Source organism: Bactrocera neohumeralis, chromosome 4 (assembly GCF_024586455.1).
Source record: "Bactrocera neohumeralis isolate Rockhampton chromosome 4, APGP_CSIRO_Bneo_wtdbg2-racon-allhic-juicebox.fasta_v2, whole genome shotgun sequence".
NCBI lineage: Eukaryota > Metazoa > Arthropoda > Insecta > Diptera > Tephritidae > Bactrocera > Bactrocera neohumeralis.
In genome coordinates, this window is record NC_065921.1 from 32,659,231 (window position 1) to 32,684,758 (window position 25,528).

The 25,528-nt window shown below is 32.1% G+C and overlaps 1 protein-coding gene and 2 long non-coding RNA genes across 9 annotated transcripts; 2 read left to right on the plus strand and 1 right to left on the minus strand.

The window, feature by feature from the left end:
• Window positions 1-2,078: 2,078 nt before the first annotated feature.
• On the minus strand, window positions 2,079-24,726 carry LOC126757242 (heterogeneous nuclear ribonucleoprotein K homolog). 7 transcript variants are annotated; one of them, XM_050470991.1, is made up of 11 exons: window positions 24,528-24,726; window positions 23,272-23,340; window positions 13,497-13,597; window positions 13,376-13,432; window positions 11,912-11,955; window positions 10,486-10,558; window positions 10,293-10,388; window positions 4,627-4,758; window positions 3,831-4,553; window positions 3,572-3,765; window positions 2,079-3,028 (listed from the first exon to the last, which is right to left on the minus strand). In XM_050470991.1, exons 2-10 carry the CDS (start codon window positions 23,276-23,278, stop codon window positions 3,574-3,576), a joined length of 1,425 nt encoding a protein of 474 aa, XP_050326948.1. In that variant the 5' UTR covers window positions 23,279-23,340; window positions 24,528-24,726; the 3' UTR covers window positions 2,079-3,028; window positions 3,572-3,573. The 7 variants fall into 7 exon arrangements, with proteins under 7 accessions (XP_050326948.1, XP_050326944.1, XP_050326945.1 ...); XM_050470987.1 differs by having other exon boundaries at window positions 3,596-3,765; window positions 24,528-24,725; XM_050470988.1 differs by lacking the exon at window positions 23,272-23,340 and having other exon boundaries at window positions 3,596-3,765; window positions 24,528-24,725.
• LOC126757263 (uncharacterized) lies at window positions 17,254-18,045 on the plus strand. The gene is made up of 2 exons (XR_007666719.1): window positions 17,254-17,767; window positions 17,837-18,045. It is a non-coding gene; the product is annotated as an uncharacterized LOC126757263 (long non-coding RNA).
• Window positions 21,177-23,861, plus strand: LOC126757264 (uncharacterized). Its single transcript, XR_007666720.1, has 2 exons — window positions 21,177-22,656; window positions 23,426-23,861. It is a non-coding gene; the product is annotated as an uncharacterized LOC126757264 (long non-coding RNA).
• Window positions 24,727-25,528: the final 802 nt, after the last annotated feature.

Here is a 25,528-nt window from a genome sequence, read left to right on the forward strand (position 1 = left end):
TTATTTAGGTAGCTGCCCGACTCCATAAGAACGTGTGTATTTTAATATTTGACAGATGTCGCTTGGAGTCTGCTCTCTATGTGTTCCATTACCGTTTGCGAAGTGAGCTTAATAGAAAATTTTTGAGACTTGAGACGATTTTGCTATTCTGTAAGCGACAGTGACAAAATCTATTACATTTCATTATTCAGAGATGTTTTTACACTTGAATGAAAATAAATATGTCGATAACAAATATTAAATTTTCTATAACATAGTAGAAAAATATAATTACCAATAAAAATAAAAATATATGTTGACTTTGTTTCATAATATTTACGAAATCTATGTAAAATTGATTTATTTTTAACCTTTTCGTGTTTGAGTTGCTTACAAAATATAAAACAACGACAATCGATTAATATCTATGATGATCTCTATTCAGTATATTCAAAATGGCAAACAAGAGTTCTTTTTAGTTTTGTGACCTGCTAACAATCAGGTCTCAAATTTGAGGCAATATTTTGAGACTAACGCTAGAGACTGTTTAGTGAATATGAACTAGTCACAAATTGAGACTTCAAAATGTCTTAAATAGTGACTACAGACTGTTTACAAAATCGCGCTATTAGAGACTTGTGTTGGTACCACTGTACGGAATCGCGCTGTAAATGGAGGTGTTTACAAAAATTAAATGATTTCTATGATATTCGGTCCTACCCCCGTTGACCTTTTAATTTTCGTTTGCTAGTTGTTATCGTCGTTTCGTTTCTAAATTCCTATTCTTCAAACGTCAAAGAAAAGTTATCGAAATTTTAAATTAAAATTAAGAAACTATGATAACGGCCAAACGACATTATTTTTCTTTTAGAGAGCATGTTTGAACTATTTTTCGAGTTTCAGTACAATAAGACAACAATCAAAAACTCTTCCTAGCTTCTGAATTCGGAACATATTTTTTATTTTGAATTTTAAAGACTTCCATACCTTAAATATATAAATCATAAATCTTAAACTCCGTCATAGATAAAAAAATCAATTTTACAAACTTTATATACTTTATACCATCTCCTTCGCGACATGGAGGTGCAAATTAATTAAATTTTATCGAAATACCCTTTCAGAAAATATTGAAATTCAATGAATTTGTAAAAAAAATAATTTTTGACAAAGTTGCAGACAAAACAGTATGTTTTAAGTCTATTTTTTATTACAAGTTTCTTTTAAAAAAATTAGAAATTGAAAAACAAAAAATCTTGCGATCAATCTCAAAGCCATCCTATTTGTAGAACTATGAACCATTTCAATAAGATCTACTAAATACTAGTTACTAAAAACTACTAGTTTCTAAAAATCATGACGTCCGTCTATCGGAACGCTGTTTCGAAAAAAACACGATCAAAGATTAAAGTAAGCGACCGGTCTAGGAAGAGGGCCACTCTCCCAAAGGTATTATCTCTTACATTTTTATTTCGATTGCTTGAAATTTTGGGATTATTCTAGACACAACATAGTGTTAAAAAAGATATAAAATAAAAACAATGTTTTGAAATTTCAAAACCCCTTAACTCTTTGAGCAACATAGATTTCAGAAATAATGAGCGATAAGAAAATTTTATTTTCGTTTCAATCAACTTCATTTTATTTAATATAACGTAAAAATTAAAAAACAAAACAATAATAGCGTTAATTTACAAAATTCGTGTAGTTCAAATTATAGACCGCCACTGCTGCCAACTCTATGATACTCTTTGAAACATGTTTTATTCTTCATACATACTTGATTTTTGGATGTATTGCACAAAGCACATCGTCTTCGGCTGTTTTTTCGGCGCTTGTCCATATTTTCTCTTCACAAAATAAACAAAATATTTTTCAGTACAAAACTCGCGGTGGTTTAAAATGAGTACCACTATTAAAATTACTACTTCTAACCATAGCACTTCCGCATAATTTTTGAAATGAATGAATAGTTACCCTAGCAGTATACTCCAAAGTAAAAAAAATATTTTTTACCAATATATTATTATAAAAATATTTTCTGCATTTGAATTCAACACCAAACTGATGCACACACAAATCAAAATAATTTCAAAAAGTTTACTTATTTATGTTTGTATCTTTATTATATGATTTTACAATCTTACAGAATCCGCTTTATGCGCATAGAATTTAAATCCTATATACTTAATAAAATAGCCATAAGAAAAATAGCAGACCAAAGCGTTACAAATAATATTTTATAATATTGTTAGTAAATTGTTGGTTTTACGCACATGTTTCGACAAATGAAACTGCTAATAACTACGTAAACTCCTCTTTAATTTTAGTAGCCCATACAACTAGTGCAGTTAGTGTTTAATCTATTTGGTATAGTTCTTCTATTTTCACAATCTTATCAAAAATATTGTGTATCAATGCCAGTCCGTACCAACCTCAGTGGTATTCGTCAGAAGTTAGGAAGAACAAAAATATATAATCTTAACTTTATCGGACCATACTAGATCTTGCATGTATTGAAGTAATGCTCTTCACAGGCGAAGATTGCAAGTAATAAGTTTTTTTTCGTTACAAGTATTCAAGTAACAAGATCCAGTTCGAAGCGATTAAAATGGCCCAATTACCGTTTGAATAATGATTTAATTGAGGCACCCTATTCGGCAGGACTGCATATTTTACAATTATGCATATTCTTGATACTTCCATTCATTTGGAATTTACTTAGTATTAGCTGTTACGATAATAATCAAGAAAATTACTGGTGGGAATTTATAAAAAAAAAAGGTCGACAGCGCTTATTTTCATACATAAATAAGTGTTATTCGCTTATTTGGTCTTTTTAATTGTTCGTTTAGTTCCAATTAAAAACGAATATTGCGGTATACATATATTCAAATAATTTCTACAGTTAATGAAATTTAAGGAGCTTGTAAGTCTTAGAATTAAATTTTTGCGTATATATGATATATATGCTGACGCCGTGTTATTGGCCCTATCTCGACGGCATCTGGTTTAGAAGTTACGCCTGCCGTTGTTGTTCTCGTGCACACTGCAAAACATAAAAAAAATAATTATTAATATGAGTGTATTTTAAACATACATATGTATGTATATGTAGATACACATTAACAATACTAAAATAAATTAATTTCACACATATGCACAAATTATTTTAACACACTGGAGTACACCCATTTAGTAAAAAAAAAAACCGATTTGCTATATATGTATCTAAACGTATGTATAGAATGAAGGCGTCAATACACTTTGTAAGAAGACAAGGGATTTATTGTTACTCGTGAAACAAAACAACAAAATCACTAGTCTTCCATGCAAAATGTATCTTATTAAAATTAGTTTAGCGAAATATGTAGTTACACAAGCGTTTTAAGCGACCATACCATATTTAACAGCACATTTTTCACCCCTTTAGCCACAGCCACAATCACCACTTTTTTAGTACACAAAAATGAATTAGATGAACAATTATTCAATGTTTATGGATTAGTATGTTTTTCTTTGTCGTTAAAAGTACAATGAATATGAGTATTGTAGAAAACAAAAAATCATGAGTTAGAGAATGTGTTCATACTTTTAGGATGTGTTGGACACCAACCTCTGTTGTAAAAGATACTGAGCCATTTGGATTTGTTTTGGGTTACCGGAAATGGTAATAATACGATCGGTTGATCCGGGTAATGGTTCATCAATTGTGATATAGGCACCAGACTCATTGCGAATGCGTCGGATGCGGCCACCTCCCTTTCCAATGATAGCACCAGCCAACTATAAAAAAAAAAACAAAAACAATATTTCTTAGGACCTATTAAGGCTTGTAACTATATACTCACATCTTTTGGAATTGTAACTTGCGTACTGTTTTTGGGATCATGGCCATTTGGAAGATTTCCTGAATTGCCACCATTAGGCCCATTATTGTTTGGGCCAGGCCCAAAGCCTCCAGCACCGCCAGATCCCATACCACCACCAACAGATCCCATGCCATTATTATTGATTGGTCCACCAAATCCGCCGCCTTGATTCATCCCACCTCCGAAGTTTCCACCACTACTCATTTGGTTGCCACCGAAACCACCTCCCGGGTTACCACCACCGAAGTTGCCTTGATTTCCCGGACCAAACCCACCGCCATTGCCGCCGAAATTGCCACCGGATGGACCGTTATTTCCTCCAAATCCTCCACCGCCATTACCACCGAAATTTCCTCCACCGAAGCCACCACCAAAGTTACCGCCGCCGAAATTACCACCACCGTTATTGTTTCCGAAACCATCATCATTAGCCCATGGATTAATAAATGGGTTGTCACGGCGGCCACCACTGCGGCTACGGTCATTGCGTCCTCCGCGATCGTTGCCAAAATTGCCGCCACCTCCATTACCCATACCCCCACCTCCGCCGCCGCCACCACCGCGACCACCACGTGATTGACGGTTGTTACCACCGCCGTTGCCGCCACCGCCACCGCCGGATCCATATCCACCATATGCATCCGCGTACATACGATCGAAATTGGTGGGATCATAATTGTGTACTGGACCCTTAATAGGAGTCTGAAATTATTCATTAATATATATTATTTATATAAGCTGATTCTTATTATTCAACCGTAAACACTAATCTTACCTCTCGTGTCAGCGTAATCACCTCCCTTATAGCTTCAATCACTTGCGATTGTTTTCCGACGGTCTGTACTACTCGGTCTGTGCTTTGTGGGGCAACATTCGAGAATACCTTCAAAATACGACATCCGATTTTCTGAAAAAGACGTATTCAATTACTATTAATTCAAATAAAATACACACAAGAGAGTTGAATAGCTTTGTTCAAATAATTTTAGACGGCTAACGATTTAATAGACCGAACAGAAATCCGGATCCGTTCCGGTAACATTGAGCTACCTCCTTTCAACATTTATTTCCGAAGAACGTCACTCAAACTGTGTGTCATGTTAAAGATGTCCTTAGGGAATCGAAAATATTGATATCCTTTGAACTTAAATGGTTACTACATACGGATTATTGCATCATTTCAAAACTATATATTTCTAGTCAGTACTTTCTACATTCTCTCTTTCTTATTTGGAACTTGACACTGTGCGAAATAATACGGCACAATAGAGGCTGACCAATGAAACAGTCAATAGTTAAATACGGTGGTCGGGGCGGTCGGACGAACGGATAAAAGGCGACAATTTTACACACCGAAACCTCACACGAAGCTAAAGAGTTGAGTCACAGCCTTGTAAAGTGAATTAAAAACCTTTTTTATTCGCCCTTACAGTATCTACTAACCAATACTCAACCAGTCAAACAAACTTTTATACACTTCACACGTCAATATAAGCATGTAACAAAACAATTTTATTAATTATGAACAGAATCTACATATAACCGCGAATACATACTCATATTGAGCCAAACACAATCATACCAATACATGTGAGTCCAGAAATTATACACCGAGGAATAGAATTGGATGTAATGTTAGCAACTGAAGTGGCTGTGTCATGGTTCCCTTCCGTCATCATAGCATCTATTACAGCCGTCTGAAATATACCGTTCTTTCCTTCCATCGTTATTTTATTAACATTTATTTCGTCAACTAATAACCATCCATCTTATTGATTAATTCAAGCAGAGCATTTTTCACATTCGCAATATATTCGCGTTAAATAAAGTTCAAATATATACAACTGAGTATAAAGAGCGATGACCGAAAACTAAAGGCAGACATCACTGTTCAGACGAGGATACAAATACCGAAATGCCGAAGTATGATGTTACCGTGACCAATCTTAATATTGAACTAGTTGGACTGAATTCATAAATGCCAAAACGCTGTGTCAGCATTGACAATGGTTATCGCCGACTGCTGTTAATATCCACGCGCACGCAACTCATAGGGGAGAACGATACTGAGAAATGACCAAAGCAGCACAAAATGACAGGAAGAGTCGTTCGCGTGGTACACATAAAATTCCATCCATGCTAGTACATACATATGTACTTATAATGGGCCGAATGGATGATGGAGTTTGTAAATGACACAACACTTTCACACACACACCCAAACCGCATACAACAAAAATTCATTCGATATATAGACATGGATATGGCCACGCACTCACACCACGACAGCAGGCAGGCAGTCTCTTCTCTCTAACGTGACTCCATGCTCACAGGACAAAAAGGACAAAATCAACCGAACTTGACAATAAACACATATAAACGATTGTGTGACTGCCTCACGCAACGGAACCGGTGTTCGGCAAACACATGCGCAGTTCTTCGTTTCTCGTATTTTATTGAACATTTACCTACGTACTCACGCATATGTATATATATATACTATGGATGTGGATGTGCATACTCTTATATGTATATTTACTACCGATGTAGGTACATATATTGTATAGAAATAAACTCACCTACCTGCAACATTGTATGAAAAATAAAAGTGATACTGACACTCAAAATCAGCAACTTATCAAATACCAGGCAGCTGAATGCCAGAAGACAAAAAAAAGAGACGAATGCCGAATTTTTCGAAGTAAGAAATAGATGCATTGTTCCACGTAATGTGGTGTTCTCTTATCTACAACATCTAAGAAATTCAGGGAGATTAGAAAGTAGTGCAATTAAAGCTTAGTGAGACAATAATACACTCGTGTCCACCTACTGTACACAAATATGTTATAATTACTGCTGTTCAGTGTGAATTTATGTTCAACGTCACATATGTATATACATATGTATGTACATATGTTCGTGAAAATATCTAATAAAAATTAAAAATGTCCTAATTGATGTCATTGCATGAAACAGTTGTAGAAATATGCGGGGAAAAAGAACATGTATTTGTGGGTATCAGCGGCAGATATTTAAGTCATTCAGGTAGTATGTTTCACAGCCAGCGAATTCGCTTGTACACGTCCACCAGCTGTCGTTCAATTATTGTTGAACCTTAAAAACACAGGAAGAGGCGGATACGCACACTGCCACAAACACACATTGATATAGGTATATGCATAATATATACAGTTACGGTCAAAATAATAGTAGTGCTTCTTTCTGTGGCATATAGTTTAGGATTTATAATTTCTTCCGTTTCGTTATTTATTGTCTTCTCCTCCAGATACTTTTATATACATAGGTAAAATGCAATAAGAAAAGTACTACAATAAATAAATAACTTATCGCTTGCTATTGTAATTTCATAAATGTGAGCTAATCAGGCAGCCAAATTAATAGGAGCGCGTCAAGATTGTAAATATAAAATATTTATTTGGAATAAAAAATTTTCTATCATTTTGTGAAAATCTGATTCAAAAGTTTTCAGCAATGGGATATATTGAAAGGGAAAATTTTAAAGAAGTTAGAAATTGTATAGCGTGGTCCAAAGTCTTTATTAAGAAAACCATAGATCGTTCTGTAAATCTTATGCAGAAAGTCACTCTATGCCCACGAAAAAAGATCTCTACTTTGGGTCTTTTAACATAATAATAACCCAAAGCAAACAAGGAAGTTTACTCCTTGTGGTTTCTAAAAAATATTCTTTGAATTAAAATGAGAATAATCCATATACATTATATGTGACCTGGTCTACGAAAAGGGAGCTAACGTGCGAAAACTAGTTTTCTGGGAAACACCGTTATCTCGTTATTTCTCCGTTCACCGTTATCTCATTAATTTTGACACCTAAGCCCCCTTTCCGTAGACCAGGTCACATATATTTGAATATAATTTTCCACGTAAATCTTTAACGTTGATAATTATTTCTACCAACAATTTACTCACCTAAATTATAACTATTATTTTTTTGACCGCCTAAATATGCCCATTTTTCCAAATGTATGTACATACATATACATATTACGAATATATTATTAAACGAAGAGAACCCAATTGTACATACAATTATGGATACAGTCTTATATGTGCAGAAACGTCTACTGATATTCTTCAACAGAGAATTCAAAGCGGAAATGGGGAAGAATGCATCTGGATTCAATTTAGCAGTTGACTTAAAATTCACCAGTATATCATTTTATGGAGAGGAAAGCATATCGAGTTGAACAATGCAATCTGATCTAAATTTTAACACCAAAGTACTTTAAAAAGCATTGTAAATTAATATGAAATCCCAAGTATGACTTGAAGCAGATGCTAAATGCAGCTGTAAAGGTTCGTTAAACTAGCGTTAAGCGAATTAGACCAAAAATAAATCGTTTACTTAGGATATAGAAAAAAACATTTATACCCTCGATTGAAAGGTAAAACAATTTTCATCTCGTGAGTTTTAAAATAAGGTGCAAAGTTTCGATCTGAACAGTTCCTAACAAGTATTAATATGATATATTAGTATATCACCAATATTATCTATGCCGGGTTTCTGTCTATACTCATAACAGTACTATTCATATAAAAGTAATATTGATCTTTTCATACCATTTCATGTTCATGAAAGGTATAATTAAAGGCAAATACGAAAGTTCCTCACAAAATGCATTTCAAGATCAATGATGAATAGGATACATAAATCCAAAGCGCATCTGTCGCTTGACGCATCTTTGAAAATCTACCTATCACATGCACAAGTATAAACACACACTTAGTTTATGTATGCATGTGTGCCTAAAACTGAAAATACGCTTAAGGAAGAATAGGGCGAAGAATGAGTTCGAAGGACAGATGTTTTTGCTTAGTTTAAATACAGCACCTGTTCAACATTCGTTAGGATCAAATAATTGTAAATCCAAATATTAAGCAAGAAGACTCGGTCCGTTGCGCGGCGAGTGGCAAACGACAGCTGGGAATTTCTTTGCAAGCAATATTAAATTAAATATGGATTTACTTACACCAAAGAAGTGCATGTACATATGTTTCACATTTGTACATGCACACACATACATATGTACGTGTAGTGCATATGCATACATTGTGATTAATATTAAGTTTCGAGAAATTTGTTTCAGAATTGAGGATTTAAATATACTTTGGAAATCTTAATGTAAATAGTGATTTTATAGCCTTGACAGACGGCAGCTTAATCTGGATTCACTGGATTAATCCGGATTGATTAATTCAGGAGTTAGTGAAGATAACTCCGTTGCTAACTCCCATTTAATCCTCAAAATTTTAGAGAGTTAGCTGCATTTTCGTTGACAACATTGTTAAAAATGGCCAATTTTATCTATTGTGTATGAAAATCAAGCTACACAGACAGCTGTTTTTCAAATTTTCAATACTAAAACAAGAAGTTTTATGTTATGATGCAGTTTTAAAAATAGCATGTTGATATGTTTTTGTAATAAAAAATGATTTTGTAACTATTGGGTGGCTAACAACCGCAATGTTTATCTTCTATCCATTTTCATTGAAAATATTTTAAAATTGACTATCAGCTGTTCACAAGAGTTTCAAACCCGCATAACCCATCTCTGTTACCTACAAATTTGGAACTGATTAAGTGCTTAGTTAATCCGGATTAACAATGTCGTCTGTCAAGGCTATTAGTGGCCATTTAAAATACAGAAAGTTGAAGTAGAAAATAAAACCTAAAAGAGCAACAAATCTTTACAATTCGCTGGGCAGAACTTTAATCTAAGCAACAGTAAACTGATCGAACAAACTCAAATGACTGTATGGAGAACTTTTTTATATGCCAAGTATCTTCACGAAAGTTGATCTAGATTATTTCCCAGACAACGCTAAAAACTTCTTACAAATCGTTCAGGTCGGACAACTATAGCATATTGCTGCCATACAAACTGGCCGTTCAAATTCAAGTCCTTGGAGGGAAACTTTTTTTGGTATCTTCACGAAATTGTCATAGATTATTGTCCAAGGTATCTGTACAATCTCTGAGAAAACTGTTCAAATTGGACCCGTTATAGCTTATAACTGCCACTCAAAATGAACGATCAAAATTAAGATATATATTTTTATCCTCATTCACGCTTTCGGTGCAGCCGAAGCAAATTGAGATCTGAAGCTCACCAATCGCATCAATAATGACCTCTGAAAACCGGAATTAGTTTATTAAAAATATTTGCTAACAATTTCTGGCAATAATGGCAAAAATATTATGAAAATGATAGTAGCGGATACAGAAAATATGTTCGGCCGCACTAAAAACTTATTGTAAACTTTCCAAAGATTTGAAATTAATTATTAATGTACCCTTGGAAGTTTTTTAATATATGCAGTACTAATTGAAGACACAGATTTTCTGTTTCTAAAACTTAAAAATATATGTTCGTGGATAGAGTAAAATTTTTGTGTACTTACATCTCGAATTTCCTTAATTTTTTGACCACCTTTGCCAATAATACATCCAGCAAGGCTTTGATGAATAAGTAGGCGCACGTCGACCTCATCATCGCGCTGTAAATGAATTTAATTTCGGTTAATACAAATTATACATATGTACATATACAAGTTTGATCCTAAAATTTATTTAATGGAAACATGTTCAGCTTACCTCTTCGAAATATTTTAACATCTCCGTTACAATTTGCAGTGTTGCCTCAAGATCAGATGATATCAATATGGTGCTATTAGAAAATCGAAAGAAAAGGAGTAAATTTATTTGATAAATAAGCAACAATTTGTCTTCTACATGTTTATGCGCGGCGTTCAGCAATTATCTTCTGACTCTATTTGGCTAAAGACCGGAATTAGATTATCCCATTGCTTGTTACAAAGTCTCATTATAGATAGACTTGTTAAAGGAATGTAAATGTTCATAATAGTTGGCAAACCGACACAAACTCCTAATGAATACAACATCAATACTATCGACAATGGCACTGGATTGGTTAATGTTAAAATATGTTGGTTATGAAAGTTAGTAAATAAGTATTATAATTAATCGTTGATCGATTTCCCAAAATAAATGTTTACAATTACTCCAATACCGATTGTTAATGAATGCATTGTAGAATAAATTTATTATCATAACCGAACGCACATACATAAATTTAAAAATAAATGGGTTTGAATGCAAGCATCAATATATGTAAGTACATGCAGCACAATTACTGCTGGTCATTTATCTTGTTCGACCATAGCTTGGCATGTTCTTGTTTGCACCACACACTGGTTTGGTTTGGGCAGATAAATGTACACGGAGATTTAGCTTGGGCCAAATGGAGGTACAGAGGTGTCAATTCGTGGTCGAGTCTTTATAGACAGGTGGAGCAAATAGTGCTACAAACAAAAATGTATACATGAGGCTGAGGAAATGAAACCAAATTAAGTCAGAGTTATTGAGAAATAGCTAAATGTAAAAATTAGATGAGGTGTCCATGAATTGGTAGTTCAGTTTCATTATGCATTATACTTAAATAATGAGAAAAAGTTTGACAAGTGAACTATATTTATTTTCGGGGTGATTTATGGTAAGTTATTCATGTTTCAAAATATCTGCAAACACAGCAGAAAATCATTAGGAAAGTAAAATGTTTATATGGAAACTCGGAATGTGTGTGTGGGTTGTGGGTGATTTTATACAATTAATTACTAGTTTTGTTTATTAAATCAACTAACGTACGGTGTGTACGATAGGAAGTATATATGTATGTATAAATGGGTTCATATATATCACAAATACTTATGTACCTATAGACGCACCTAGTTTTCTTATTTATAACTTTAAGGAAAAAAAAATTAGCATAAGATAAGAGAAATCAATCCATTACGAGATTAGAGTGCAAGTATGTTAAAAAATACGAAATGCGAATGTACGATATACGACATACGGAATTTTGCAATGGAACAACCAAAAAGTTAAACATAAATTTTACCTAGATCTAAAGTACTGATAAAGTACATAAATTACTTTGATATTTCACAATCTTCGATTTAGATAAAAGGAATCTAAAATATTTTAATGGATAAGTGTTTACCGTTCGGGGCCTTGAGAATCGTCGACAGATACAGTGGCTTTATACTGCATTTGCATTTCATTGGTTGATTGGCACAGTGTTAGGTTTACGGATAACATTTGGTCAGGTTGTTTCATTGGTGGCGTACAATATTGGTGACGGTTTAGCAGTACAATTGGTTGTTGTTGGTCAGTTCGTGTTAAGCACAATTTTTAAAAATGTGATCATTTTCATTACCGGAAATCCCGAGAATTATTTTCACATTTTGGTGAATTGGTACGTAGACGAAATGCATTTTTGTTTATGGATCAGTTTATATATTCAATTAAGTCAATTATATTATATATTATTGTTATTATTAATTTTTTTTAATGACAGATCAGCAATGATTGCATTACGGCACAGCGACAATCAAAATGTCAATGTGAATTTGAATATCAGAGTTGAAACAGATTTGTTGATTTAAAGAGTTTAGATATAGATAGATTTGTTTGTTATATATTGTTCGAAGATACATCGATGTTGGCCAAACAGTTGTTTGGTGGTGGTGGTGGTGATGGTGTTCAGATTAGACCAGGGCCATTTCAGTTGTGAGACGGGCGATCGGGCGTGCAAATAAACGAGCAGGCGGGCGGGCAATCGGGCAGATGAATGGGCATTATATCGTTCAATTTCAATTTTTATGTACATATACATAATATATACGGTATTTTTTGTTGGGTTTGCCGTTGAAAATTTTATTTGAGAACAAACCAGTACGGGGCAGATCAAATCAGGCAGTAGATGGGCGATCGAGCGGGCAGTCACGGCAACGTATATATTTCAACGTTTACGATTTGAGTTTTTTACAATCGAATCGAATCGTTTCATTTCGAGTCGCATATGTACGACACAGTTACATAAAACGAGAGAGTGGGACAAGAGAAAAGAGAGAAAAATTTTCATTTAGTTATGAGGTTAAGTGCAATGGCTTATTAAAAAAGTAAAATTATTTTTTTCTTATTATACAATAGAAAAATAGATCCTAAGCTTAAATAGGTGTACGATGCTTTTTAGATTGAACAGTCCAAAACTTTTAATACCAATAAAAGTATGGAAAGCATAGAGAAAAAAATTATTCAATAATTATTAAAAAATGGTTAGAATGATACGATCTAACTTCATCAAGCTAGAATATCAGTTACCCAAAGTTATTTTGCTTTTTATTTGCAGTTATTTAAGCAATTAACATTATTGATTTGTAATACGATATAATTTTATTTTCTATCATCTAGTGGTGATTATTGTGTTAAAATTTTCACAAAAATTTATCTTACTTATAAAATGTCTGTCTTTATTTTCATAAGATTTAATTTTAATACAACTTGTAAACGGATCGATATTGTCTAATTCTAAAGTAACTTGGGACATATAGAAGCAATGCACTTTGGAATTTTCATAAAACTATTAGAAGCCATTAAAAATCAATTCTTTAAAATATTTTACCTGAGTGCGCATTTTTTGAATATGCTGTCCCCCTTTGCCAATGACGGCACCAGCAATCTAAAATTGAAAAATTTAAAGCTGAATGACTCCACAATTTTGGAACATCAGAATGTCTACTTACATTACTAGGTATGAGGATACGTATTTGGTCATCATTGCGTCGACTACGCTTATCAGCATGTGGGCCATCGTCGTTATTTTCTCGCTTCATCTTCATTTTTTCTGTAAATAGATTCATTGAATTGAATTGAATTGAAATTTTAAAGTTAGCTACAGCTATATAATGTTCTGAAAAACAAATAACCGTACCTCAGAACTATCAAATTAGTATAGATTTTATCGGTTTTACTATCAGAAACAAAGCAAGAAGATAGTCGCTGACAGATTTGAAATGTAAGTTTGGAATCAAATAATTTTTTTTTTGCGAATTAATTTACCTTTATTTTTAAAGGGCAAATATAAGAATAAAACACAAAATTACCTAATTATTGAGTATATGGAAAGAAATCATGATATTTTAAGATTTACAAAACGTAATATACTTAATTTAAAACCCATTCGTCTTTTCAGTCGATAATGCTATATAAATCCGTAAAGTAAGTCGACAATGTTATATAAATTCGTAAAGTAAGCATGTATACGAAGATACAAATTATTCCAAGCTAAATTTCGCAACCGATTCCTCCAGTTCATCAAGTGGACTAGTCTGATCCCTTAAAAACTTCCTTTTAATTTTTCCGTTGCTTTTTTCTTCCAATAAAATTAAAGCTAAAATAGCGGAGCTCATTACTCAACTTTAATAGAATTTGCTTCCAAATTTATTCATTGCTGGTTTTGTCCCATTAGGCTGAACCCACACCGGGTTAGTCAAAACCGTTTTTCTTGTCTCATACGACAACTGCCCATAGCTTCATATGTGACAACCCACACCGAAAAAGACGAAACGAAAACGCATGTTCGTGCTTTGACTTGTTTGAAGAGCTGTTGTCGAACTTCTTATGTATTTTCATACAGCCAACGCACACCAAATGACAAAACCGTCTTCGTTGTCGATCAATACATGCTGAGCTACGGTGCAACCCACAACCGAATGAAGAAAACAAGATAAGACAAAACAAGGCAGAAAAACATGTTTCGTTACTTATAGCTGCACCGTTGTTTTTCATAGGCAAAATGTTATAACTAATCTTTTTGCAGGAGTTATGCTTTTGCGGTAATTTGTATTTTGCTTAAAAATTAATTGTTTTATTAAATACAGCAAATATTCGAATGTTGACACCTGCATCCTTGTGAAATTTCGAAATTTTCTCGGATGCATTCTCTGTTCAGACATCAAATGTGTAATAATATGTTCTGAATCGCGCTTCTGATTGTACGGATGCACCCACCATTCTCTTTTATTTCTTTCATTTCAAAAAACTCAATTACTGAAAATATAAGCGAGACAAAAAGACAAAATGTCGCATTTTGCTTCTCTTGGTGTGGGTTATAGCACAAGACGTTTTTGTGTCTTATTAGTCAAAGACGTTTTTGACTAATCCGATGTGGGTTCAGCCTTAGTAAACAGCTGATGCGAATACATATACATATACATAAATGTTCAAAAAAACGAAAATTCAATCATATTATGTAACAGCATTGGAAATCAGAATTGTGTTGCAATTTTGACAAATACGCAAATCTGTCTTGGATTCCACAACACCCCTGAATACATAATGTAGCTTTTGTAGTCAGTAAAGTGTCATCACTTTTTGACACCAGACAACCAGAGAATCTTTGTAGAGAAACACGGAAGCTATAATACCCATTTTTTATAGCATAAAAGGTTCAATCAGTTCATTCAAACATATTGGTCTTTGATCACCGTCGCCTTCTTGTTTGCAAATTCTCAATGTCGTGAACTCTATAAAATTTGTCAGCAAAATACGAAAATGGTTATCAGGCGGTTCCAGTTCGCCATAATCAACAATATGCCCGCTTACATTGAATTAGCAAAACTAAATTAATTAATGCAATTATAAATATACATAATATATTAACAATAAAGCGTTTCCGATATATCTTCAGCCTCATTAAAAATAAAAACACAATGTTCGAAGAAACACTTTTTGAAAATAAAACTAGTTAGCCGTCTAATCTGTGACATAGTGTCGTTTAAAAAAATTTAATATTTAATTTTTGTATAAATAATTTTGAGGAAATGCTGGCACATTCTTTGGCCGAGTATAAATCCTGACCCGTTCCGTTTACGTGAAAGTGATTGACGTGGGAACGGCAAATTATCAATAACATTCAATTAAGATTTTTCCAAGCGTCCCAAATTTTTTTGATCAAAAACATTTTTTAAACAAACTTCACTCTTGATAAGAATGAAGACAAAATTATATTTTATGCAATTAGTTGAAACTGTCTTTAACAATCTAGATAAAAGTATGTGTATTTTATTTCCAAAGATGCAATTATTATTTATAATTTTAATAAATACTAATTCACAGAGACACGCAACTAAGGTTATAACATTCATTATATTTTTTGTTATTTTTATTGTAAATCCTAAGTATATTATTATTTTATTTTATTTCTTTTAAAAATAAAGAATTGATTTCTATAGGTAAGGGATTTTATTCTTTGGAAAAATTGTATCTCAATTTTATATTTACTATATTTGTCTTTTAACAACTTTTAACACCTAATACCTAAACTCAATTATAAGAGAAATTTCAGAAGCCACTCAAATAAAAAAAAATACTTGCAACGTAACTGAAACACTTAATTAGAAGATACATACACTCGTGGTCACGCAAAACTTACCACTGCACTTTCTTACACTTTATTTCGGACTTTTTCGTTAGTTCGGGATTTTCTTCAATTTTGTTTTTTTTTTACGTCTTTTGTAAGCATAAGTAAACTAAATTATATTATCTAATTATAATTATAGTTTTTAATTTACGTTTAATGATTGAAATACAAATTAGCTTTTCTGTGCTTATACAAAAGCGGCCGATTTTATTGTTTTTAAAGTGATACACCAACTAAACTTCATGTATCAATTAAAAGAAAATAAAAAAAATATAAATATTAATTTCAATTATAGTGTAAATGAAATTAAATTCAAAAAATAAAAAATATGATTTTTTCATCGCATGTCAGTCTCTTACATATTGAGCTCATTTTGTAAAGCTCACTATCTTTCAATTGATTTATCTATGGCTGAATGTGTTTTGTTTTAAATTTTTAATATTTTTAATTAATAACATGTCATTAACTTATTTTTAAATAAAAAAATTTCTATATCGCAAAAATTACCGCTATAAAGTGTAAAATTTTTAGTGGTAAGGTTTGCGTAGTCACGAGTGTATAATACAGAGAAATACTATTGAACAATTTAGCAAAATCGAAATAACTTTTTTAAATCTCATTATATCATAATATTAAAACTGTTTAATTTTATTAAATATCAAAAAATCAAATAACATGTCGATCAGCTTGCAAATAGAAATATCAAATAAATTAACAGATTTAAAATAATCTAACTGAAAATATCATCCATAAGTAGGTAAGGCAATATATTTTATGAGCGATGAAATATGAATTACTACTATCCCAATCAAGACTGAATTAATGGATTTTTGAAATTTTAAATTCGATAATTTGCAACAATTTAAACGCATACAAAATATTAATGAGTTCCCACTTTTTCGTATCAATTTCGTCTTTAAAAATTGTTATTACCTTCTATTCGTAACAGTTATATTGAAATTAATTTAAGTTTTTAATAAATAACACTTATAAAATTTATCACAAATTTTCACAGACTGATTGTTAAATCTTGAGTAAGTCCAGACAGCCGATGACCACTTTCAATGAAATGTCTGTACTAACTATCGTGTTGACGAGACAAAAGCCTTTATTTATTAGCAAAACCTGGCGCAATACTTAGGCTTTGAAATGCCGGCCCATCAAATGCAACCGGAAATCGGCCAATCAAAAACGAGACTTTTTTAACTCCCACTGCAGAACTTTACAATGTACAAAAATTCAGACCCGATCAGCCAAAGTGAATTGACAGAGAAGGAACATTTGTCGATGGTTATTTTGGAAAAAACAGTGACAGACTACAAATGGATAGATAATAAAGGACACGAGACAGGACATGTACATACCACAAACTGACCAATAAAAATCTAACAAATAAATAGATCATTAAAAATTCTTGCCCGATATATAGAAACAGGGGAAGTTTAACGTTCGGGTACCACGCAACCAATATATTAACCTGAAAGACCACAACAGAAAATCTCCGAGTACCTGCAGCTATATGTAATTACAATTTCTGTACGCTTATTTGAATGTACGTGAATGCACGCGCCATTATTGTGTGCAGGAGAGGAGGTATTAATAAAGTTGCATTTAATATTGTCAGTGTATCGTGTTTTTTATTTCATTTTTTTTTTTTTTTAGCTTTTGCGGTCAACCCCTTTCTAGGGGTAAGGAAATTGTTTGAAAATATATCCACATCAAGGAACGTAATCAAATTATGGGAATTTTTAATTGCACGATGGGCAGGCCGGAACAGAACTTCTATCGAAAAAGTAGAACTGAAAACACTACTGATGTCTCAAGTTGTGAATATTTAATAAAGCAATAGCCATTATCTTGTGATTTTAGAAGCAACTTTGTCTGTTGGGAGGGTCATTTAGCTGTGTCAATATCAGCTGATGTTTTCACATTATTTATATTTAAAATTTAGAGCAAGACGTGTATAAGGTAGGAACTTAACAACTTGTCTTTGATAGTTATGGTAATTTTAAGTTATATCAAGGCAATCATGTGAAATTCAGCCAATTGTGGAAAATTTGCTACACCAACATGTAAGTAGGAATGAAAAATTCTACTGCAGTTAGCTTCCTTCGAAATAGGATAATTATTTAAATGACCGTCTGAGTTAAACGCTTACTGTTAAAAATGCATTACACTAGACTAACAGAAAATGGTTCTTATATTTATTGGCTATACTATAGGCGTATTTATAATCGAGTATATATGTATATTCTAGATGTTTGGATAAGCTCTACTCCTGTTTGCCTTTAGTCTCTAATTTACCTGAGAGCACGAGTACAAGAATATCCCTACACCTTAATTGAGATGTTTTTTGTTTGATTAATAAAGCTAAAGAATTATATTGCATACAAAACTTGCAGACTACAGTACAAATTATATCTTAGATATTGATGTATTTAATTTAACACATATATTTGATTTTTGTTTCTAAAGCTCAGGTCGCTCAGTTCATAATTCAAGTGTTATAAATAAATATAAGATACTTCCAATAGCTATCAGAACTCAAAATTTGTGCCTCTTGTTCAAGTTTGAAAATGTTTCGCTTACGTGGACCAGACTTTGGTTGTTGTTGTAGCGACTGAAAATATACCTAAAGTAATTTCGAGGGATAGTGCCTAGGTCCTTCCCCGGATAAAAGTCCGGGTCCGATCCGTTTACTTAGCCTCGACTGTCGTGGTAAGGGGTGCACTATCTTAACTTTTGCATTTATTAATCGATTTTGTTGGTTAGACATATTTTGGATAACTCAATTCTATACAATTCTCATCATGAATCTTTTCTCATAAAAAGAACGAAAATGTAACTTGGTAACTAATTTTTTAGAACATAGGACACAGCAGAGAAATGATAATGATTATCAAATTAATACCGGAATTCTGTACTCTGATACAGTCACAAGTCTCTAAATTTCAGATTTTAAATTAGAGACAATTTTTGCACAAAATCTCTCAATTGAAAATGAACAGGTCTAGTCTAGTTGATGTTTTTTAGAGGTCGATAACAAATATTTAAGTTTCTATAACACTGTCAAAAAGGTTAATTGCCAATAAAAAAAAATAATATGTTGGCTTTGAAAAGGAAGATTTACCAAATTTATTTGAAATGGTTTTTTTTTTTTAACTTTTAGGTATTTGAGTTACTTACAAAATATAAAAAGCGACAATCGATTAATATAATATATATGATGATCTCTATAAGTGAAGTGACTTAAGACTAGAGGCTGTATTGTGAATAGTAACTGATCACAAATTGAAACTTTATTTGTAAATGTCTCAAATATTGACAAAAATATTGACTTACAAAATTGCCCTATAAAAGTATTCCTAGACGTCTGATGCCAAAAAGTAATCAACACATCATTAAAGAGCTGAAGAAAAACATTTGTGCCGACTTCGAAATTAATTATACAATTCACACAGTTGTATTAATGTATGCTATAAATATAATATTTTCGACCGCAAAACAAAATTTATATAGGGATTTCACATAGTCTCATATAGTTATAAGTTATAACGATCCGAAAACATAGTGTTCAAAGTTGTATTTGCGAAAACTTATGTATGCAATCCAACAACAATTTTTTTAAACTAGTATAAAAATTTATGATTTTACGATGCTTTATGACACGTGGCGAGTACCCCAATAATTTCTGCAAATTTTGCTACACAAAATTAAAAAATAATTGTAACCCCGTGCTAGCTGTCTATACAACGAACGAAAATCTAGCATTCTAACAGTGTACATACATATACATATGTATGTATACATATAAGATGATATAGGCATTTGTAATCAATAAAAAACACAATTTCTGTTTCTGGATATGTTTGTATTTAAGATAACGTATACCTGCATCGATTCCAAAATTTTTGAGAAGAAAGTTTAATTTCCACTATATGAAACAAATATATAAATTTATAACAGCTCCAAGTGGAATTAATTTATTTGGAAACAAATACGGAAGGGCTAAGTTCGGGTGTAGTCGAACATTTCATACTCTAGCAACCTGTCAGGGTCAAAGGCAAAAAAAACAAGTATTCACCCGATTTTATCAATTTTAGGCACAAATTATTAGTTATTAGAAAAACACGCTGCCAATTTTACTAACATAACTCACATATATGCCTATAGTCAACCGAAAGTTCGAAAATCATTCTATTAGGAATTTGGAGGCTAAGGGAATTATTGATCCGATTAATAAATTTTTGATACACATGACTACTATTATTAAAAAAGAATTCTCTCTGAATTTATATAATGTATACCACGGTCTTTCTTAAAAAAAAATGCAATTGGAACTTTTACCCACATATTCGGTATCTGGAGGCTTGAATAGACCTTATCGGCACTATTCGCGCAAAATTGTATGTCATTCATTTGCGTTTGTTTTGGTGCGTGATTTACATAATGGAAAGTGAAAGAATCTGATGGAATTTAAAATTGTGATATATGAGAAATAGTCGTAGTTGAGGCTACGATTTCGCGCATTTTCACACTAGAACATAGAAACGTCATGAAAATATTATATACTCAATTTGGTGTAGATCTAGACTTAGAACTTAAGTTGTTTATTACATATGTACATTAAGCTATAAGAGGGAGTGTCCACGCCTCTTGCTGCTGCGATCCCCTTTGCCAAATTTCACATCTTAATACAGTGCTTAGTTATAGCACTTTATAGATTTTCGTTTACGTGTACCAGGATTCATTAAGCCAGCTTCATTTTTACTTGCACAGATGGACACGCGGACAGACAGACTGACAGACAGAAAGTCACTCCGATTTTAAGTAGTCTCATCATATACATACATATAATATATTCATATCATATACTTATTTATAACCCTATATTTTAATCGATTATTTTTAGGTGATACAAACAACCGTTAGGTGAATAAAACTATTATACTCCGTAACAAAATGTTGCAAGAGTTTAAATATATCGCTTTGTACAGGATTTCAGAATACGTTGAAATTAAAGAGCTATGTATATCCACTTGCATACCATATTTGTCGAGTAGCCACGCCTAACTTTGCTGACTGTTGACAAAAGTGTTTTCCAAAGTATACTTCATGTAAATCTACGCACATACATATATATGTATATAAATCAATCATAATGTGTGACTTTCCAACAAAACTCCTTCAGTGCCCACAAAACCTATGCATTAAGTATGAATACATGTCATTGTTTGACCATTTTTGTCCGCATTTTTTCATTCCTCTATCCCCATGGTAACAAAATTACATTAACTGGCTCTCAATAGCAATCCACGACATACTTGTATAGCTCAGATCATACAGGAAAGCGACTAACTGTCTTTAAAAACATGAACGCGATATTAAATAGTGCTTCAATTAAGAAGTCGACCTAATATACAATATACAACGTTCGATTTTTGTTTTCAAATTCAAATAAAACAGGGACATGTGTACCATTCTTTTGGAAAAGAAAAATTATTGAGAAGACGCTAATAACCTCTTGAAAGTTCCTCGATTTCAGATATATTGTATCGAGATTCGTCACTCAATTTATTTGAATCAATTAACCAACCAACTTGATGATATTCCAGAATTCCCACCTCATTGGAAACTATTTGGGAATGTTTAATTCTGCTTTTGGAAGTTTGTAAATATTCAATTTAATATTTAAATGTGCCTTCTTGCCTGTCCCTGTTGTAATTGAAATGTTAAATAAATTTTAACGGTTCTCATCTTTCAAAAGATTCTGTTAATGACAGGTTTGAAATTCGAGCTAAGAAAATTAAACTTTTTTTATTATATTTAATTGATATAATAAAAAATAATTCAGTTCAAAGTTTAGTGTTATTTGTTAGATATGTATATGATAGATAAAACTTTAACATTTAAGATTTCAATTAAATTATAATTTTCTGAACTAAAAGAAGACATATTGTGTAAAGAAATAATTAACCAACTTATCTGTCCCTATCTAGCTTATCTACACGAAAATAATTTATAAAAGGGTGTAATTTAATAACAGGTTCGTACAATAATACAAATATGCATATTCATACATACATATTAATATCTTTCCTAACATATCCAAACATATTGATTTTTTAAATTATTTGTGATGAAGAATGTTGTACATATGGGGAAACATACTAAAAAAAAACAAAACTCGTAACTTTTTTTAGGAATAAATTGCACTCGGTTCCTGTGGTTAAAATAAAGCTACATATTTTCATTTTTACATTAACATATTACACACAGTATCATAATGTCTTTGCTTATTAAGTTCACTAATGAGTACCTATGTCTTGATTTTGTGATATTCTTTTAGAATCTTCTAAATTGAAACAAACATCAAATTGTAACAATCATACCATAAGGTCTTGTACACAAAAAAAATATAGGAGTCCGGGATGTTCGGGCAGTATAGCCAGTGATCAGATTCGACGCAAAAATGTTGCAGTGTAAGTTTCAGCTGAGTATGTGCAGAAAAACAAGTATCGCATTGCTTGCTCGAACATTCCCATACTTAAATCTCAATTTAAATTGAAGTTTCAAATAACATGCTTAATTTTTGGCAGAAGTTTTATATTTTCCAAAGTCTTAGCCTAAAAATAATAAAAATTCGAAAATTTGGATAATCTAAATATTTGATAATACAGAATTTGACAAAAATGATATTGGACGCCATTAAGAAACTTTAAGTACTTTTTGCACTACTAAATATATGTATTGAATTGTTTATATTGAGATATTATCAATATAAGTAAATATTCTGCAGAAACAAACCGGCAGTAATTAATTGTTTTCAATTTCATACCCCCAATATACGAATCTAATTTAATAATGCAAAAGATTATAGTTCCTAGGAAAAAAGGGCACCAGTATTCTTTGAAATTTAATATTGAACCATGTTGTTTCAAACATCCTAATAATGAAACTTTATATACATATAAAACAATTATAACTACTTAGTAAGAAGGTATGAACGTTACTTTGAGTTGGTTTATAATCTTTACTGTTTGCAATAAACAATTTTCAAATAAAAAATATGTTTAGTTGTAAAACAGCGTACTTACTAGTCATAACTGGCGTGAAGACGCAGACTTGACTATCGAGATTAAAACCTTTTATAAACTTTGTTGTCTCTGAAAAGAACAAAATAACATTTTTTAACACATGCATTTTAAGCTATTTAGATAAATATCAATCTGTGGTTCTGTCAATTTGCAGCCGGGGCCACCAGATCTGTTCGCCGGGATAGCTGAAAAAACGTATAGCTATAACAGAAGTATCAGATGAACTAGCCCGCTTTACAGAGGCAAACTTTCTGCTGGGATCAGCAGTGGAGCCCTATATCATAAACCAGAAATTTCAGTTTGAAGAAAGAAAAGAAAAATACTGATATAGAAACCAAACTTGTGCCCTAAACAAATTATAATCCTTCCGAGGTTTGAGATTACATTACTCGTACCCTATACAAAAATTAGTGTCCGTTACGGTTACGTAGACACGAGTGTGGTGGAAACGGAAAAGGCAGAATCTTAGTTACCAATGCTCCTAGAATGAATATTATAGTAAAAATAGTCTTAGGATTTGCAAACGTTTTTTTAAGAGGGCAGGTCGCAGAACATGCCCCATTTATAATATACAATCCATTGCTAAATTATTTAAAGATTTCCCCAATTAAGCATAGCAATGAAAAAGTTTGGTCGTCTATATAATTAAAATTTACTGTTTGAATCGGTAAGAAACAAAAACCAGGTAGTAATATACCCGACCGACGCTACAATAAAGCAGCAACATCATTCATCGTCTTTCTGAGTTTTACAAAATTTTTAAATTCCTTAATTGCATGACTAAGTTATTGATAAATAATCGTTAAGAATGACTTTAAAATAATATTAACAAGCATATTTATACGGGTATGTATATGTCGCGTCTTTAATTAGAAATATTATTAGAGAGAATAGTATTTGTTGAAAAAATTACTTAAGATTTGTTAAATTACTTAACATTAATTGATAGTAATATATTTATTAGGGAGTTAAGGTAATTGTTCATAATATTAGAATAAAATTATTCAAAATTAATGGAAAATATAAGGAAGTCGATGTCTTACAAACTTTTTCATATATTTTTTTACCGCGCACTACTGCAATATTTTCATTAAAAGACTTTGCCGTAATTTTCAATTAAAATATTTCGAAGATCCTTTTTTACCTAATATAAATAATATAATTTAGTCATTCCCATTTTATTACTCACAATTTTCCTTACGTTACAAATATTCTACCGCCTATTTTTTTAAGCATATGCAATTCACGTTACTCACCTGATAATATTTTTATCTACGTCCTCTAATAACCGATATTTCGCACTTCAATCAAGATAGCCTTGTCGTTATAATTATATTACTTATGAATGCAAATTCAATTTTTATCAAAATCTAGATTGATTCTCAACGGTTTAAGTCGACAAGAAGACGATAGAAAATGTAGCTATGCGAAATACAAGCGAAAAGAATTGCAAATGGCGACACCGACACAGAGATGCATTCTGTTGCCAGAGTTGCTTAAACAATAACATTAATACTAGGCTCCATTCTCAACGAATGATTACATTATACCACATTCACATCACAGCGAACTGTTTTATTTGAGTGCCATTAGAAATTCTCTGATATTACATAAGGGGTATTCTCTTGCTCTTGCAAAGCCCTTGCACGGTGCACGAATTGCAGATTTTTCCACCTAATGCAACTGCACAACAACAAACACACGCAGAATAATATTAGCAAGAGCTGTAAAATATGTCAGACCAAAACCCATGTTTATTTTCGTGCAATGACACGTAAAAATACAATTGCAACCCTGTGATAGCTGCCATTTTACTTAAATACATATTTTAACGTTAAATTATTGAGGAATGTAAATTTGAAATAGATTTTATAATTTCTATTTAAACTATAAAGATTTGTTACAGTTTTTTCTCTTAAGAATGAATGCAGAAGGTGCGCCAATTCACAATAGCCATGCACAATAGTCATTTACAATAAATTGACCGAATCAGCCGTTCATATATCACTAGATTCTACAATGGGTGCTCTCGTGCCCGTGAATATTTCGGTATAGGATTTTTGCAATCTGCAATCTTGCAAGAGCAAGAGAATCTCCGTATAGTGATTAAATAAAATTATATGTTCACGGTATTGGGGCTTCAAAAATAATTCTAAATTTATAACGTTCTAGGTTTCCAATTTCCGAAAATTTGCTTTCCATACTACATTATAACGTACATGTACTCAAACTCATTTAGTTAAGTTCTGTTTGCACA